The sequence below is a fragment of the Pseudopipra pipra genome, chromosome W (assembly GCF_036250125.1).
Source record: "Pseudopipra pipra isolate bDixPip1 chromosome W, bDixPip1.hap1, whole genome shotgun sequence".
Taxonomy (NCBI): Eukaryota; Metazoa; Chordata; class Aves; order Passeriformes; family Pipridae; genus Pseudopipra; species Pseudopipra pipra.
This window is the reverse complement of record NC_087580.1, coordinates 65,700,617-65,715,006: the sequence shown is the minus strand read 5'-3', so window position 1 is coordinate 65,715,006 and position 14,390 is coordinate 65,700,617. Positions and strand designations below refer to the sequence as shown.

General features: G+C 42.2%; 1 protein-coding gene across 2 annotated transcripts; it reads left to right on the top strand.

Annotated features, from left to right (window-relative positions):
- Positions 1 to 196: 196 nt before the first annotated feature.
- LOC135405831 (protein ERGIC-53-like) lies at positions 197 to 13,814 on the top strand. 2 transcript variants are annotated; one of them, XM_064640407.1, is made up of 14 exons: positions 197 to 418; positions 1,164 to 1,318; positions 1,403 to 1,510; positions 3,136 to 3,197; positions 3,902 to 4,001; positions 4,089 to 4,212; positions 4,567 to 4,625; positions 5,224 to 5,356; positions 6,054 to 6,247; positions 6,355 to 6,425; positions 8,883 to 9,033; positions 9,765 to 9,886; positions 10,833 to 10,901; positions 13,174 to 13,814. In XM_064640407.1, the coding sequence occupies exons 1-13, from the start codon at positions 226 to 228 to the stop codon at positions 10,867 to 10,869; spliced, it is 1,509 nt and encodes a 502-aa protein (XP_064496477.1). In that variant the 5' UTR covers positions 197 to 225; the 3' UTR covers positions 10,870 to 10,901; positions 13,174 to 13,814. The 2 variants fall into 2 exon arrangements, with proteins under 2 accessions (XP_064496477.1, XP_064496476.1); XM_064640406.1 differs by having other exon boundaries at positions 10,833 to 13,814.
- The last annotated feature ends 576 nt before the right edge of the window (positions 13,815 to 14,390 follow it).

Below are 14,390 nucleotides of genomic sequence, written 5' to 3'. Positions count from 1 at the left end.
GCCCCCTCACACCGAACCCCTCTCACCGAACACCTCACTCCGCCCCCTCACACCGCCCCCTCTCACCGAACTCTGCCGCTCGGCCCCGCCCCTCGGCCCCGCGCGCCGGCCCCGCCCCCTGGGCAGTGGGCTGTGGCGAGGCCCCGCCCCGCCTCGTGCCCGCCCCCACGCTCGGCCAATCAGGCGGCGCCCCGCTGGCCGTGCCCGGCGTCCCGTACGGCCAAGATGGCGGCGCGGTTCCCCCTGCTCGCCATCCTTCTGCTCCTGCTCGCCCTCGCCCGCCCGGCGCTCGCCGCCGCGCAGGAGGCGGAGGGCGCGGCGGCTGCGCCGCATCGCCGCTTTGAGTACAAGTACAGCTTCAAGGGGCCGCACCTGGTGCAGGCGGACGGGACGGTGCCGTTCTGGGTGCACACGGGCAGTAAGTGGCGGGCGGGGGGCGGCGGGGCCGGGCCGGTCGCGCTCCTGCGGCGGAGGCGGCAGGGCCGCCCGGGGACCGTGCGAAGGAGGCCGGGGCCGGCGGGCCGAGCACCGGCCGTGCCCCCCGGTGGCACCGGCGGCGCAGAGCGGGCGCGGCGGTGGCGGCGAAGCGCCCGCGGGCCCCCGGCCCCTGCGCCCTTGTGGCGCGGCGGCCCCGGCCGTGGGGAGGGGACTCCGGCAGTGATGATGTGTCACTGCTGCCGCGCTGCACCGCGGACGGGCCGCCCGCGCCTCGGCACGGCCAGAGATAGTGCCGAGTTTCGTCATGGGAGAGCTGGAAATGAAAATTCTGCTTTCGCAAATACGGCTTAATTGAACAACGTCTATACCGGCTGTGTGTTCTCTGCAGTACGGGTTAATGTTCCATTCTACTCAGAAAGGTTTTTCTCCTTAGTGGCCCCCCACGTAGAAGGTATTGACATTTACAGCACATAAGGTTCTGCCTTCCTATAGTTTCTCTGCAGTAACTTCTGCTGTGCTTTTCATTTTTTTTTATTTGACTTTAATTTTGGGTTCCCCTGGCCCCCAAGTGGCTGAGTACTCGCCTAAAAAGTTATTTTGAAAACTGTTTTCTAGTTGAGGAGACCAGAAAATTTTCTGAGTTTGGAAGATTTGTTAATTGTCTAGTTAAGCACTTGCAATATTTTCTCTTTTGTACATAAAGTGTTGGTTCCTTTCCTTTCTAGATGCCATACCGAGTGCAGATCAGATTCGTATAACAACATCTTTGAAAAGCCAAAAAGGGTCAGTGTGGACAAAAAACAAGTCAATATTTGAATATTGGGAAGTCGAAGTGACCTTTCGAGTTACAGGAAGAGGCCGCATTGGAGCTGATGGACTGGTATGAACACCTGATCTCCCTGAAACAAACGGCCCTGCTTTAACAGGGGATCTTCACTTAGGACTCTTCTTGCTTTCCTCATAGGCAGTCTGGTTTACAGAAGAGCAAGGCTTGGAAGGTCCTGTTTTCGGGGCAGCTGATAAATGGAACGGTGTTGGAATTTTCTTTGATTCTTTTGACAATGATGGAAAGGTTAGTTGGAAGTAAACTCTTCTAGTAAAGACTATAAACTAATTTCTGGTGTGTTTCATACATGTAATGTGGAAAAAATAGGATGTTATTTTCCTACTCTTCCTGCCTTTTACTTCAAAGGGATAAAATAAAATAGACAAGTTTCCCTTACAGAAGTTTTACTAGACTTTTTCACACTTGCTTTTTAAGCTTGAAAGTTGAAGCATAACACATCATGAATCTCCACTGAACATTGGTTCATGTGTCAGGTTTGGAGGGAAGGTACCATGTACATATGTATAATCCGAAATTTGGAATGTCTGTGCACAGTTTGGTGTTGATACATCTGGAGATGTGTGCTTTGGAAGAGGGATATTGTACCAAAATACAACACTGTGGGAACACCAGTTTCTATGTCTGTCTTCAGAGATGCTCTTTTTCTGGAACAGCAGCAAAAATTCTGTGGCAGATGGGAGTGACAGTTGTTGTTTTCAATTTCCAGTGTTCCAGCCCAGAATGATCCTGGGAAACTTTAATAATACACAGTAGGCCTGCTTTGCTTTTTTTGCTTTCCCTGCAGACTTTGGCTTGCTTTTAGACATTTTAGATATATTTTAGTAGGTGTATGTGCCTTTTTTCCCCCCTACAGATGGCTTTTGATATACAGCAAACTTTATCATATATAAAAAATTGAAAGACTGAAGGTGATGTTTATGTTTCTGATCTTCAGAGACAAGACATAGAATCAGAGTATTGTTCAACTTACTACAGATTTTTAGATCCTTTTTCCTTTTCCTTTTTTTTTTTTCCTGACTTCTGGCACAAACATGGACAGTGGCATAGTTTAGTTGGCTGAGGATGCCACCTGCCAAAAGTTTCTCATGGACAGCACTGCTTGCCAGAACTCTGATAGCACTGGGACTGACCACGACAAGTTCAGTCAGTGTGGTGTAAAACCCTTTGTCTAAAGTGATGATGTGTCACTTCTAATGGAAACAGAAGTCTTGATCATGCCTGTATTGGTCTGACATGTCTTAAGTACTGGAGTGTCTAAGACTTTTTAAATTACAGTCTCTGACTTCCTACAGTCCCAGTATGGAGAAATTCTTCTGCAGTTTTTTTTGCCATTATCATTTAGTTCGTTTTCATCCTCTAGCAATTCAGATAACTGGGAGTGTGTTCAACAGCCTTTATTTAGTCTCTGACAGAAAGCTCCTAAGGTTTTTCTAATGACTGTGACGAGGTCAGTAGGATGTCAACATAGTGTCTGTTTGGCTACATAACACTGGGAAAAACATCCAAAGTTGGATGTTCTAAGTCATCTGTTACTTTCAAGGACTGTGTCTTCACTACATCTGAATTTCCCCAAACTGGATTCCGTGTTTCTGCATTTGCCCAGTTATGGTAGGTGGTAGTATACCCAGGGACTTAACTTGTAGGTATTTTTCCCACCTCTAACTATGCAAAGAAGGTGTCAGTCTCTTGCAGAGCATGCAGCCTGCTGGTGTCATTCAGAAATTCCAAAGGAATAAAACATCTGAGGTGGAACGACTTAAGGTGCTCCATCACAGAAAGGCTGTCAATGATGTTACTTATATTTCACTTTAAATTAAACTATTCCATTTGTTTGCCATTTCTTTTTCTAGAAAAACAACCCTGGAGTGATTGTTGTAGGCAACAATGGAAAGCTTCTGTATGACCATCAGAAGTAAGTTTATTTTCAGTGTTATTGATGAATGCTCACTTTTGAATGATGAAATTTTGCATGAAAGGCTTTGAGAAACAAGGCTTTGTTCATAGGAAACCTTGTTGTTTTCTTTATATTTGAGGTTTTCTATTTATTAAAATACTGCTTTGGCAGTAACAGCACAGAAATTGGCAGCTGATGGATATTTAAATGGCATGTGTCCTTTGGGATGGGTGAATTCGGATAGAGGTGCAGACTTTTTACCTCTTCATTGCTCATAGGTATCTTCCACACACAGCCTATAACTGACAGAAGTGACTAACTGAAAGCTAATTGCCTGTTACTAAAACTAATTGGATTAATTTTGGTTTCTGATTGTTTGTTGTGAACAACACAACTGACACCTTTTTGTGTTCTCTGAGGAGGGAGGTGTCTAGCTTAGTTGGTGCTGTCTGGACTACAGCTTACTTCCCTCTCTGTTCCCAGATGCAGGAATGTGTCTCAGGAGCAAACAGGTTTCCCCATTCCTGCATCCCATCTGTGCTGTGTCCTGTGCAAAGCACCTGGTACTGCAGATTGCAGACTGCAGAAGAGCTCAGTGCACTTAGGGGACAGGCTTTGGAAAACTTGCCTATTGAGACACTGTCCTGATGTTGCTGAGCAATAGGTTGGTGCTTTCTCGTCTCAGCTGGTAAATCCTAAGGTGTGGTTGTTTCTGTGTGCAGTGATGGTGCCACACAAGCCTTGGCCTCCTGTCTGAGGGACTTCCGGAACAAGCCCTACCCCGTGCGAGTGAAGATCACCTACTACAGAAAAACCCTGACTGTGAGTGCCCTGAGACAGGGGAACTGCTCGTGTCCCTCAGTGGGACACTGTTGAACAGGGTGTTAATTCCAGCCTTTGTCCCTTCAGGTGTCAGTGAACAATGGCTTTACTCCGGACAAGGACGACTATGAACTGTGTGCAAAGGTGGAGAACATGGAGCTGCCCTCACAGGGGTACTTTGGAATATCTGCAGCAACGGGGGGACTCGCAGGTAGTGAATGTTTAAAACTGGGACAAATGGTGTGGGGACTTGCAGGGCTTGCAAGAGAAGTTGGAGTTTTTTCTACTGCTAGTGTTGATCCATTATCCCAATTCTTGACCACGATGATGTAATTAATCCTCTCCCATTCCCAAACTACTGCTATGCTCAGGCCTTTTCCTGGCTACAGCAGAAGAATTTTCAGTTTGTCGTGACAAAGCCCCTGTACAGTCTCGTTCCCCACTGCACAGACTCTTGGGAGGACTTTGGGAGGGTGCTGTTTCTTGAAGATCTTTTGCAGGTGGAAAGTTGACTTGGGAAGTGCTGGGATTTGTAACATGGTTTTGTTTTGTTTGTTGAATACAGATGATCACGATGTCCTGTCATTTCTGACCTTCCAGTTGACTGAGCCTGGGAAGGAAGTAGTAAGCATTTTTATGCATAATTAATAAAGTATGTCATTGTATATGTTTTATGTGCAGCACCAGATTATGGCATTCCCTCTGAAGTCACACTTGGCATCCCTGTTCTGGGATTTTGGCATGCAGCTGTGACGTCATCTGTTTTAGAAAAATGAAACTGGTACTGTTATGTTTTGGTAGTATTGTAATTAATGTTTTTAAGACCAGAATTCTGGAAACATCAAGGAAGCAACAAAAATCCTGATGTTAAATCAAAACATGAAATACTAAAGAGTACACTTTGTTTGGAAAGTGGGCAAATATCTGTTCTTGCTTTCAACTTGCCCTACCTCTAGAATGTTTCTGTGCTGCTAAACAGCATCTGTACTTGTAAAACTTGATTACATTTTAGCAGTAGAAAGTACGTGTCTGTTGGGGAAAAGCTGTGGGTCTCCATGGGAATGTTTGGTTTCTCACTTCAGCTTAATGTGCTCCAGTGCTTGTGTTACGTGTTCACATCTGAAATCTGAGCAGCCTTGCTGGAGAGTAACTTACACAGGAGTGGTGGAGAACATGACAAAAAAACTCACACATGCCCCCTTCCCCTGATACTGTTTTAAAGCCAACACCAGATGCAGAAATTCCTCAAAAAGATAAAGAGAAGTATCAAGAAGAGTTTGAACACTTTCAACAAGAATTGGATAAAAAGAAGGAAGAATTTCAAAAGGAACATCCTGATGTGCAAGGACAGCCAGGCAAGTTATCTGAGCCATTTCTCAGTGGTCAAGGGGGATGTTCGTTTTCCAGGATGATCAGAACTAGGGCCTGATACTCTGACTGATCTTGCTAAGCTCCCACTGTCGTTAATTACATTATTTGAGACTCTTTGGTTATTTCTTTGTCAAGTGTTTCCTGAAATAGAAAGTTCTTTTGGTCATGCCTGGATTGAAAGCAAAACAAATGACTGGAAACATGGTGGGAATTATGAGGATCTGCATGTAACAACAGAAGGGAGAGAAGGTCATGCATCCCTCTGTAAAGTGGTGATTAAGCAAGCATGACCTTTTTTTTTTTGTTGTTATTTGAAAGGGCATCTTTTAGTCTGTTTCTGCACATTCATAGAGAACTTTTTTTCCCCATCTGTTAAAGATGGGTTAGTGAATATGTTGGAACGTGTGCTTACATGGAAAAGCTTTTTAATGCTTGCCTAATGCTGAGCAAACAAGAATGTGATTATTTGAAAGTATAGTGGAAGCCATTTCTTACTTCTGTGGATTGTATTAACTGTGTATGAATGCATATATACCAGGAATGGATATATATGCATGTTTAGCCATCTAAACCTGAAATTTCAGGTTGCCATTTTTATTGCACAGCGATTAAGTTATGACTGTTCTAAAGGTCCTACACCATTTTATCTTGTAAGAACCACCTGTGCTGTTCTCTCATCAGCGGACGATGCCTTCGAAACTGTGAGTGATCGTGAATTGAGGCAGATCTTTGAGGGGCAGAATCGAATTCATCTGGAGATCAAACAGCTTAACAGGCAGCTGGACATGGTTCTGGATGAGCAGAGGAGATACGTCTCTGCAGTCACAGATGAGATTGCTAAGAGAGGAGCTGCTTTGCCAGGTCAACAAGGACAGGTAAATAAAAGCCCTGGTGGTTCCTGGCCCAGCCGAATTTTGGCAGTGTGACTGATTTGCTTTTTCTAAGATATGTTGATCTTTTTCCTCCCCCTGCCCCACACCAGGTTTCCCAGCAAGAGATTGAGACATTTGTGAAAACTCAGGAAGAAGTCATTAGACAAGTAAATGAAATAAGGTAAATGCCTTCTAAACATTAAGGGTGTGTTTTGAATTTTGTATGATTTCCCACCTTTTAAATCCTGTTTATTATTTCAGTGGGAGAATATTGACAAACTTGAAGTTTCTGTGTCAGTTCCTTAGTGGTGACTCTCTCCATACATTTAATTTCTATAATAAAGTAAGTTTGTGTCCCTAAGATGGCTAAACCCCTAATTTGCCTTTTTTTAATCACAAGATTCCACTTCAGCAGGTAAGTCCAGTCCCTTTTAAACACAATGAAGAAAAACTTTACCTTGAAGGTGCTATACTGCTAGAATGGATTTGAGAAAATGCCTGTGTGTGATGGGCATGCCTGTGTACTTCTTTTAAGATGTTTTACTGTCGCTGTCTTAATCAGGAATGGCTTTAAGCCGCTTTAGCCCTTCATTTATGGTAGCTAAAACATTCCCTACCTTGTGTTTAAAAACAGAAGGAAAAAAAAAAGGAGAAAAACAAGTTGTGGCTCTTTCTCCTGTATTAGTTCAAGGGCAGCTCTTGTGATTTATCTAAGTAGGTCAGTTTTTTGTAGAATGAAGATTAGAGTACTTCCATTTTTGCACTTGTTCTTCCACGAAAGCTTTTATGTTAATATTCTTGACAAATCTTTATACCTTGCAAGCAAATTAGATTTTCTTGTTAACGTTGGCAGTCTGCCCTTTTAGTGACTACTTATCAGATAAGAGTTTGCGTAACATCATCTTAATATTTTCCTTAGATTAAAGAAATGCTTTATTTCTGGATAGAAATGAACAGCCCGTTGTTGCCTGGACTTACAGTCCAAGTAATTTTCTTGTCAAGATTTGTGGATTTCTGAACCATCTGATTACAGAAGAATTTTGCACGTTCATACCATGGAAACCATCAGCATGGTATCGTTAATGCAGAGCTAAATATAAACGTTTAGGGAAGTTATTTGGCTTTTACCAAAGAGTGACTCGGTCTGGGGGAAGGTGGGTGTGCCAGTTTAATTACACAGAGATGGGCTACCAGGAGGGAGAAGAACAAAGGGAGTGTTCCACTTGTGTCCTAGCACTGAAAACAGTGGGGCAAGCTAAACAGTGTGAGGGATGTGGAGAGACAGAAGTACTGTCAGCATTTATTGGGCAGTGGGTATGATGGTGGTCACATGGGTTTGCTTGGATTATTTAAGAAAAAAATCTTCCAGTGAGAAACTCAGTTCTAAAATATGTTATTAGAACATTAATTGAAAGTACAAGTAAATAATAATCAGTTTACTTGCTGTTTTCACAGTGAATAAGGCCTATTTCAGACTCAGTAGTACAGTTCTGTGTAACACTTAGAAATGTGATGATCATACCTTGTTTCCAGTTTCCTCAGTGAACACTATTCCAGCCAGGGGGGGAGATTGGTTTTATTTCCCAATGTGAGACAGTTGGAGGCCAGGTTGGACAGGGCTTGGAGCAACCTGGGCTAGTGGAAGGTGTCCCTGCCCATGGCAGGGGGTGGAATGAGATGATCTTTAAAGTTCCCTCCCAAAACAAATCACTCTGAGATACTCTGAAAAATTGCTGAGCACTGTCCAAAGAGTGAGGAGTGCACTGGGAAGGCATTGAAGGAAGCTCTCATCTGAGCAAAATGTCAAGTTTTAAGTAAATTAAAAAGAAATCCGAAGACATACATTTTGATTGTCTATTCTGTTAATAATGAAGAGATTAACAATCACATGATAAATATTTTAGCTGTAGAATAATCCTCTTTGCAACTCAAAAGAAACAGCACAGTAGGGGAAAATTATATAAACATATTGATTAGAGATTACGTTTTTTTCTCTCATTGACTAGTTTACCTAAAACAAAATTAGTTATGGAACCTCAACTTTTCATGGATTTAATTTTGTTTGTTGTAGAAGCAAAATGAATTCCCATGAAGACAATATTAAGTATTATGACAATGCATATGGGAAATGAGTTTCTCATATAAATGATAATCATGAAACAAGGATGTATCTAAATCTTTTCTTATCCCTAAAGCCTCTTCGTTATTTTTATTTCTTACATGACTGCTTTTATTTATTTATTTCTCCAACAGCTTTTGGTTTCCTTCAAAGATTGCATTAAACTCTGCTTATCCTAAAGCCTCAGCCAGAGCCTCAGATGAAACTCTTGTTTCAGACAGTCAGGCAGAGCAGATGTGTAGCAACAGAACATTTGCCAGCCCTTGTTCTCAGCGTGACTCTGGGAGATGGTGCACTGTGCAAATGGAAGCTGGCTGTGGAATTCACTAAAATCAGAGTTTGATTAAGGGATTATTTCTTGACAGGTATTCCTGAAAGCTAGAAAAAATGCTTTCTGCCTTTTGGGGCAACTATGTGTTACAAACTGCTTCTTCTGACCTGATGGGAGTCCAGAATAACTGCTGTTTGTAGGAAAGCTGCTCTGGGTTGAAAGATGTTTTCTTGTTTGTTTTGTGTCAGAAATTCCGTGGCTGATACTCTGAGGTCCATCAGTGGAGCTCAACACCCCGGCTCTGCAGGAGCCTATGAGACAACTCAGCACTTCAATGACATCAAAGAACACCTTCATCTAGTGAAGAGGGACATTGAGCATTTAGCACAACGAAATATGGTAATTTCTGTGCTGCTGGTGCAAAGCATGACTGTAATACTGCTTTCTTTGGCTGTTGGTGAAAAGCAGGATGAGCCAGCATGCAATTTACGGAGCAATTAATCCTTCATTAAGCTGCCTCGCTAAAACTGCAGTGCCTTGACCTAACTGCATGATCTGTGTCTTGATGAGAAGTTTTGCACAAAGAGCATGATTTTTAGTCTAATTTCCTGTGGAAACAAGGTCAAGCAATTAGGTTTTCTGGGTGCTTTTTTTTTGTGTTTGTCCCCCTACTTAACAGCTCTCCACAGAGGAGATTCTGTGTTGCTTCTGCACAGAAGGGAGAGCTTTAATCAGGGCAAACTTGGGCAGGTTCTGCTTAAGGTTTCTAAGTGTGAAAGATGACTGTGCTCATCACCTTGGTCTAGCCTACGTAGCAATTAAGTTCAATTAGTTCATGAGCCCATAGAAGGTTCTTGATTAATTTACCAAATTTATGGGATTTTTTTCTCTTATTCTTTCCCCTACAACCCCCATAAATCAGTTTATCTGAGAAACATAAAGGCGAAAAGGGAAAGTTAGATGAGTAAGATTCTGATTTTTCAGAGTAATGTAATTTCTGTCCTTTTTCTGCTTGTGTTCTGATTTTTAGATCACGTTGCAAAGACCTTGGTTTTTTTTCTTACATGTAAGTCTTTTGATGGTATGTCTTGTTTGCTCTTTTCTCAAACATTGTCTTTCTTGTTCTTCAGCCATCCAGTGACAAACCCAAGTGCCCAGAGTTGCCAGCGTTTCCCTCGTGCTTATCTACAATGCATTTCATCATATTCATGGCAGTGCAAACAGTGTTATTCATTGGCTATATCATGTACAGGTGAGTGTGTTTGTACCTAAAGACAGCAGGGCAAAGGATTTTAGAGCTTGTGACTGACCAAGTCACAGGCTAAACCAATTAGGATGGTTCTTCTGTTCTCTTCCTCCTCCTTGTGAAGCCATAATGTTGAAATGCAATTTGCATTGATGGAAAGGATAATGTACCATTGCCTGGGAGCCCTCCCTGCTGCTTCTCACACACACTCCTCAGAATGAGGAGCAGGGACCAAAAGAGCTGTGCTGCCCTGCAGAGAACAAATGCTGGTTTCTACCCCTGGGGAGGGATGAGCAGTACTGATACCAGAGCAGTGCTGCTGCCAGCACCAGCTTTTGTGGTGTGTGTGCTGCTCTGCAAAGTGCAGGGGGGTGTTTCTGGTGTGTGTAACTTGTGCCCATCAGCTGGAACGATGGCTCCCAGGACAAAGGAGGGGCTGGGCCCCTCCAGTTCCTTGGGATGCCCTTGTGAGTCCAGCAGCTGTGTGTGGTTGATCCTCAGTGTCTCTGTCCACTAAGGAAATAAATATGTTCTGTGCCAGAGGAAAAAGGAAATCCTATTTCAAGTAAATTCTTTCCCTGCTTAATTGCATGTGTTTCCTTTTCTGAGATGATCTGTAGGCCAGTCAAATAGTGAGAAGCTTTTAAAAATGCTAAAAGTTTTTTAAAAATCAGTTTGCATGTTCTTTCACAGTTTCTGGCTTCTGTCCAGAATGTGGAGGTTTTTTTATTCCTTCTGTGCCTGATGCAAAATTGAAACAATAGTGATGCTACCAATGTCTTTGTAAATAGAAAACATGATATCCTGTTTTTGTGATATGACTTATATTTGATTTCCTTAAGTCTCTGTTGATAAGGAATGGAATCTTTTAATCCTCAAATAAATGAAAATTTAAACCAGTTAGCTAGTTTTATGCTATAAGTACTTGAATTCTTTTCTGCATTTTTTTCAGGAGCCAACAAGAAGCAGCAGCCAAAAAGTTCTTTTGATGACCTGTTCCTTTTGTGTGTACATAAGAGCAGTATGTATGCACAGAAAATTCTACACTTGTGTAAATGAGGGAAATTCTAGTGTTCGATACACGTCAATATTGTAAATTATTGAATTTTGTTAAACAAAATGAGTTCTTATTTAAATGGTTGATGCTAAAGCTAAAAACAGACTGTGGAGCAGCAGAGCAAATGCTGGATGGGGGAAGACTGCAGCCCCTGTCTAGGTCTGTGTTTTCAGCCACCTTTCTCATCAGTACAGAAAGGCAAATGCCCAATTCCTCTGCTTTTGTTGGGATTCCAGAGGAGGGAATTGAAGGTTTGGGGATTGTTCACAGTGTGATTTGCAGATGGATGATTCGTGCAGACAATTTGCTACCAAGTGTTCTGACATACCAGTTAAAAAAAAAGGGGGGGGGAAAGAAGACAAACCCCCCCGTTCTTCTGTAATTTTTTTGGCGAGTAAAAATTTATTATAAGCATTTTATTTGTTTACCACTTGGATTTAAAAGTATAAGAATATTTTTGTTAATTCTAACTCTTTATGAAATACAGATTTAAACACTTTTTAATATGTGAACACAAAGACTCTGACTGTTGATATAAAAAAACAAATTATACAGAACAAGCAAAGAAAGCCTTATGTTCTTATTTTGGCTTTTGGTTTTAGGCAGTGAGAGAAAATGTGATAAAGTAGTTTCTTCAAGTATACTGTGGGCCTGATTTCTTTTTTTTGTAGTTTCAAGTCTGTCTGTAATTTTGTTTGGAGATTTGTGGAACTTTTCCAGCAAAGATTATTGCTTTATACCTCTTCAAATCTGATTTTATTAAGGATATGTTTAGTGTATGGATATGTCTTTACTTTTATAAAGCTGTCTTGTGTCTTTCATGTATCAAATACAGATGCTTTGATTTAAATCTGGACATGGCAAGTGTTCTAAAGTACAGGTATTAGGTGTTAAACCATTTCTTCACAAGGTGTTGTTTCAGACATGTTTGTTAATCCAGGAGCTATTGTAGAACCAGTATTTTGTGTCAATTCCTGCTTTAATATCAAAAGCATAAGGCTGAACATGTGGTTTGGATACTGCTTATCAAATGAACATTTTGCTTCAAGAAAGGAAAAAGCAGAGAGCCAAATTTAGGAATGTGAAATTAAATCATTTTGCCTTGTTTACATATCTGTGGTAACTTTGTCCTTGAGTTTTGTGTGTAGGGTTAGAATAGGTATTTTTGTGGATTTTAAAAATTCTATAAAATACACAAATGCATCAGAATATTTCACTTTTAACTATTAATTTGTTTGTCTGAATCTGCAAAAATTCTCTGTTCTCTAACATACTATACTGCATTTCTATAGTCTGCTTACTCCCTTGGAGTGCAACACATGCTGCCAAGTTCACTGTAATGAAGAACACTTCAGTATTGTGCCTGTCAGTTTGGAGGGATGATATATCTATGCAATATATTCTGCTACTTAAAATACAGAGTCCAAAAAGTGAATGCCTGTGCTGTACCCAGAAAAGAATCCTGCCTACACCCCAGTTAACACGTCTGCAGGATGTAGTGTTCTGTAAGGGGGGTAGCTTTAGAGATTCATTTCGAAATTGGAGAAGATTTTACTGCACTAATTGGAGAAACTACTGCCTCAGGCTAGTCTTGTGGGATAGATGGGGAAATCAAAGCAGAAAACCTTTCAGAGAAGCCAGAGTAACACATCAGAATTTGTCTGTTCAGTTCTTTCAACACCAGCAGATATTTACAGGTGCCTTGAGTCTAAGCTATTACAACCCTGACTCTTGTAACTAAATCTATTTTCTTAACTTTTTCTGAAGCTGTACAGTGTTGTTCCTCTCAACCACAGGCCTTCTCCCACCAGTGCAACATCCCAGCAGAGCTGCTCCTCTCACAGCAGGCTTTGCAAGGCCCTTGGACAGCAGGGCTTGCCAGTGTGTTTGTAAGTGGGTGCCTGTGGGGGGTACTGAGGAGCAGCTCTGATGTATCCATTGGGAAAAGCCTGGATTTTTGTTACTGTGAATTTACCCAACCATAACTCTGTTCTAAAGCTGGAGCAGCCCATCCTTCTGGTTCTTTTGTCAGACAGAAGAGAAGGCTGGGCATGTCTAGGGGAAACTTGAAGCCTACAGTTGTCCCTTCAGTAGGAGGCTCAGCTCACGTGTTTGTGCTGCTGCTGGATCGGACACGTCTCCCACGGGCAGCGGGGAAACTTCTGCTTTAGGGAGCAAGTGGTCCAGAGCAGAACACCAGACAGCTGATAACTTTGCTTCATGCTTCATTCCACAGTTGCCTCTCCTTGGAACTCCCATAATTGCCTCAGCACTCACTGGATCTAAAGAAAGCTCCCAATTGCCCAGCTCCAATTTCGTCCTGCCTGTCCTCGAAGTGATAGAACAAATTTGGACTGTAAGAATATTTGTCAGTCAAGCTGGCTACCAGAAGTTTCTTTCAACACTGGTAGTGTGGTTCTTTTCTTATCAAGTAAGATTTCACAACTAGGAGGAGAAGACAACTTGGAATCCAGTTTGACAGTATGAGGGAGAACAAGTCTAATAATTATATTTGAATTGTGGATGATAAGTAGCAAATACTTGGCAGTGACAAGAGAATCTGATTGTCCTGGTCAGGGTATATTAAATACATGGTCACATCTGAATCTTTCAAAAGTAAAATGCACAATACGGTTTGTAAATCACCTGTTTTACAGTTTGTAGTTTACCTGCTATGGTTTGTAACTTGCTCTTTGAAGAAAATTTGACATTTCTCAATGGATCAATTACTGTAACAGAAGAATTGTCTACTGGTTTGTTTTTTTTATTTTAAATTCAAACGGCTGACATTTTCATATATTTGTTTCTGACTAATGTAAATTGACACTTGGAGTTCAGATATAACCTTATTTGAATAAAGATGCATATTTTTAGTAAGCCTTTTTCTTTTAATTTGGTGCATGTCCCTGAAATCCAAGCAGGTGCCTGTGAAGCATTCTGTACCCTCTGTTCAGAGCCTGCCTGCCCAGAGCTCTGGGGTCAGTCCTGCCTCAGACTGGGCAGTTAGTGGCATTCCAAGGCTGAATTCCCTCTTGGTCATTTTTCCCCCAGCCAGGAGCAATTTTGTAATAAGTGGAGGAGAGGAATCCTGAATTGAATCTGCCCAAGTTAGGGAAGGTTCTTTTCAGTGAGCACCAAGAGCACAGAGTTTGAGGTAACACTCCCCATCCCCTTGGAAAAGACTGAGCCCTGCCACTGGAGGTGTTTGCAGAGTGCCCAGCACAGCACACTGGTGCTCCCTGTGCCAGGGGGAGGATTTCCAATAAAGGGGAACCAGCCACTGCCAGGGGACTCCACGGGCATTTGGCACTCAGTACTGGTGCTGTGGGACAGCATTTGAACAGTTAGTCGTGCCTGTCACAGCACAGAGAAAATGCTGACTGTATTTATCTCAAACTTCTCTCAGAGTGCTCACTTTGTGATCAAGGGCAGAGTTGGTCACGTGTCAAAGTT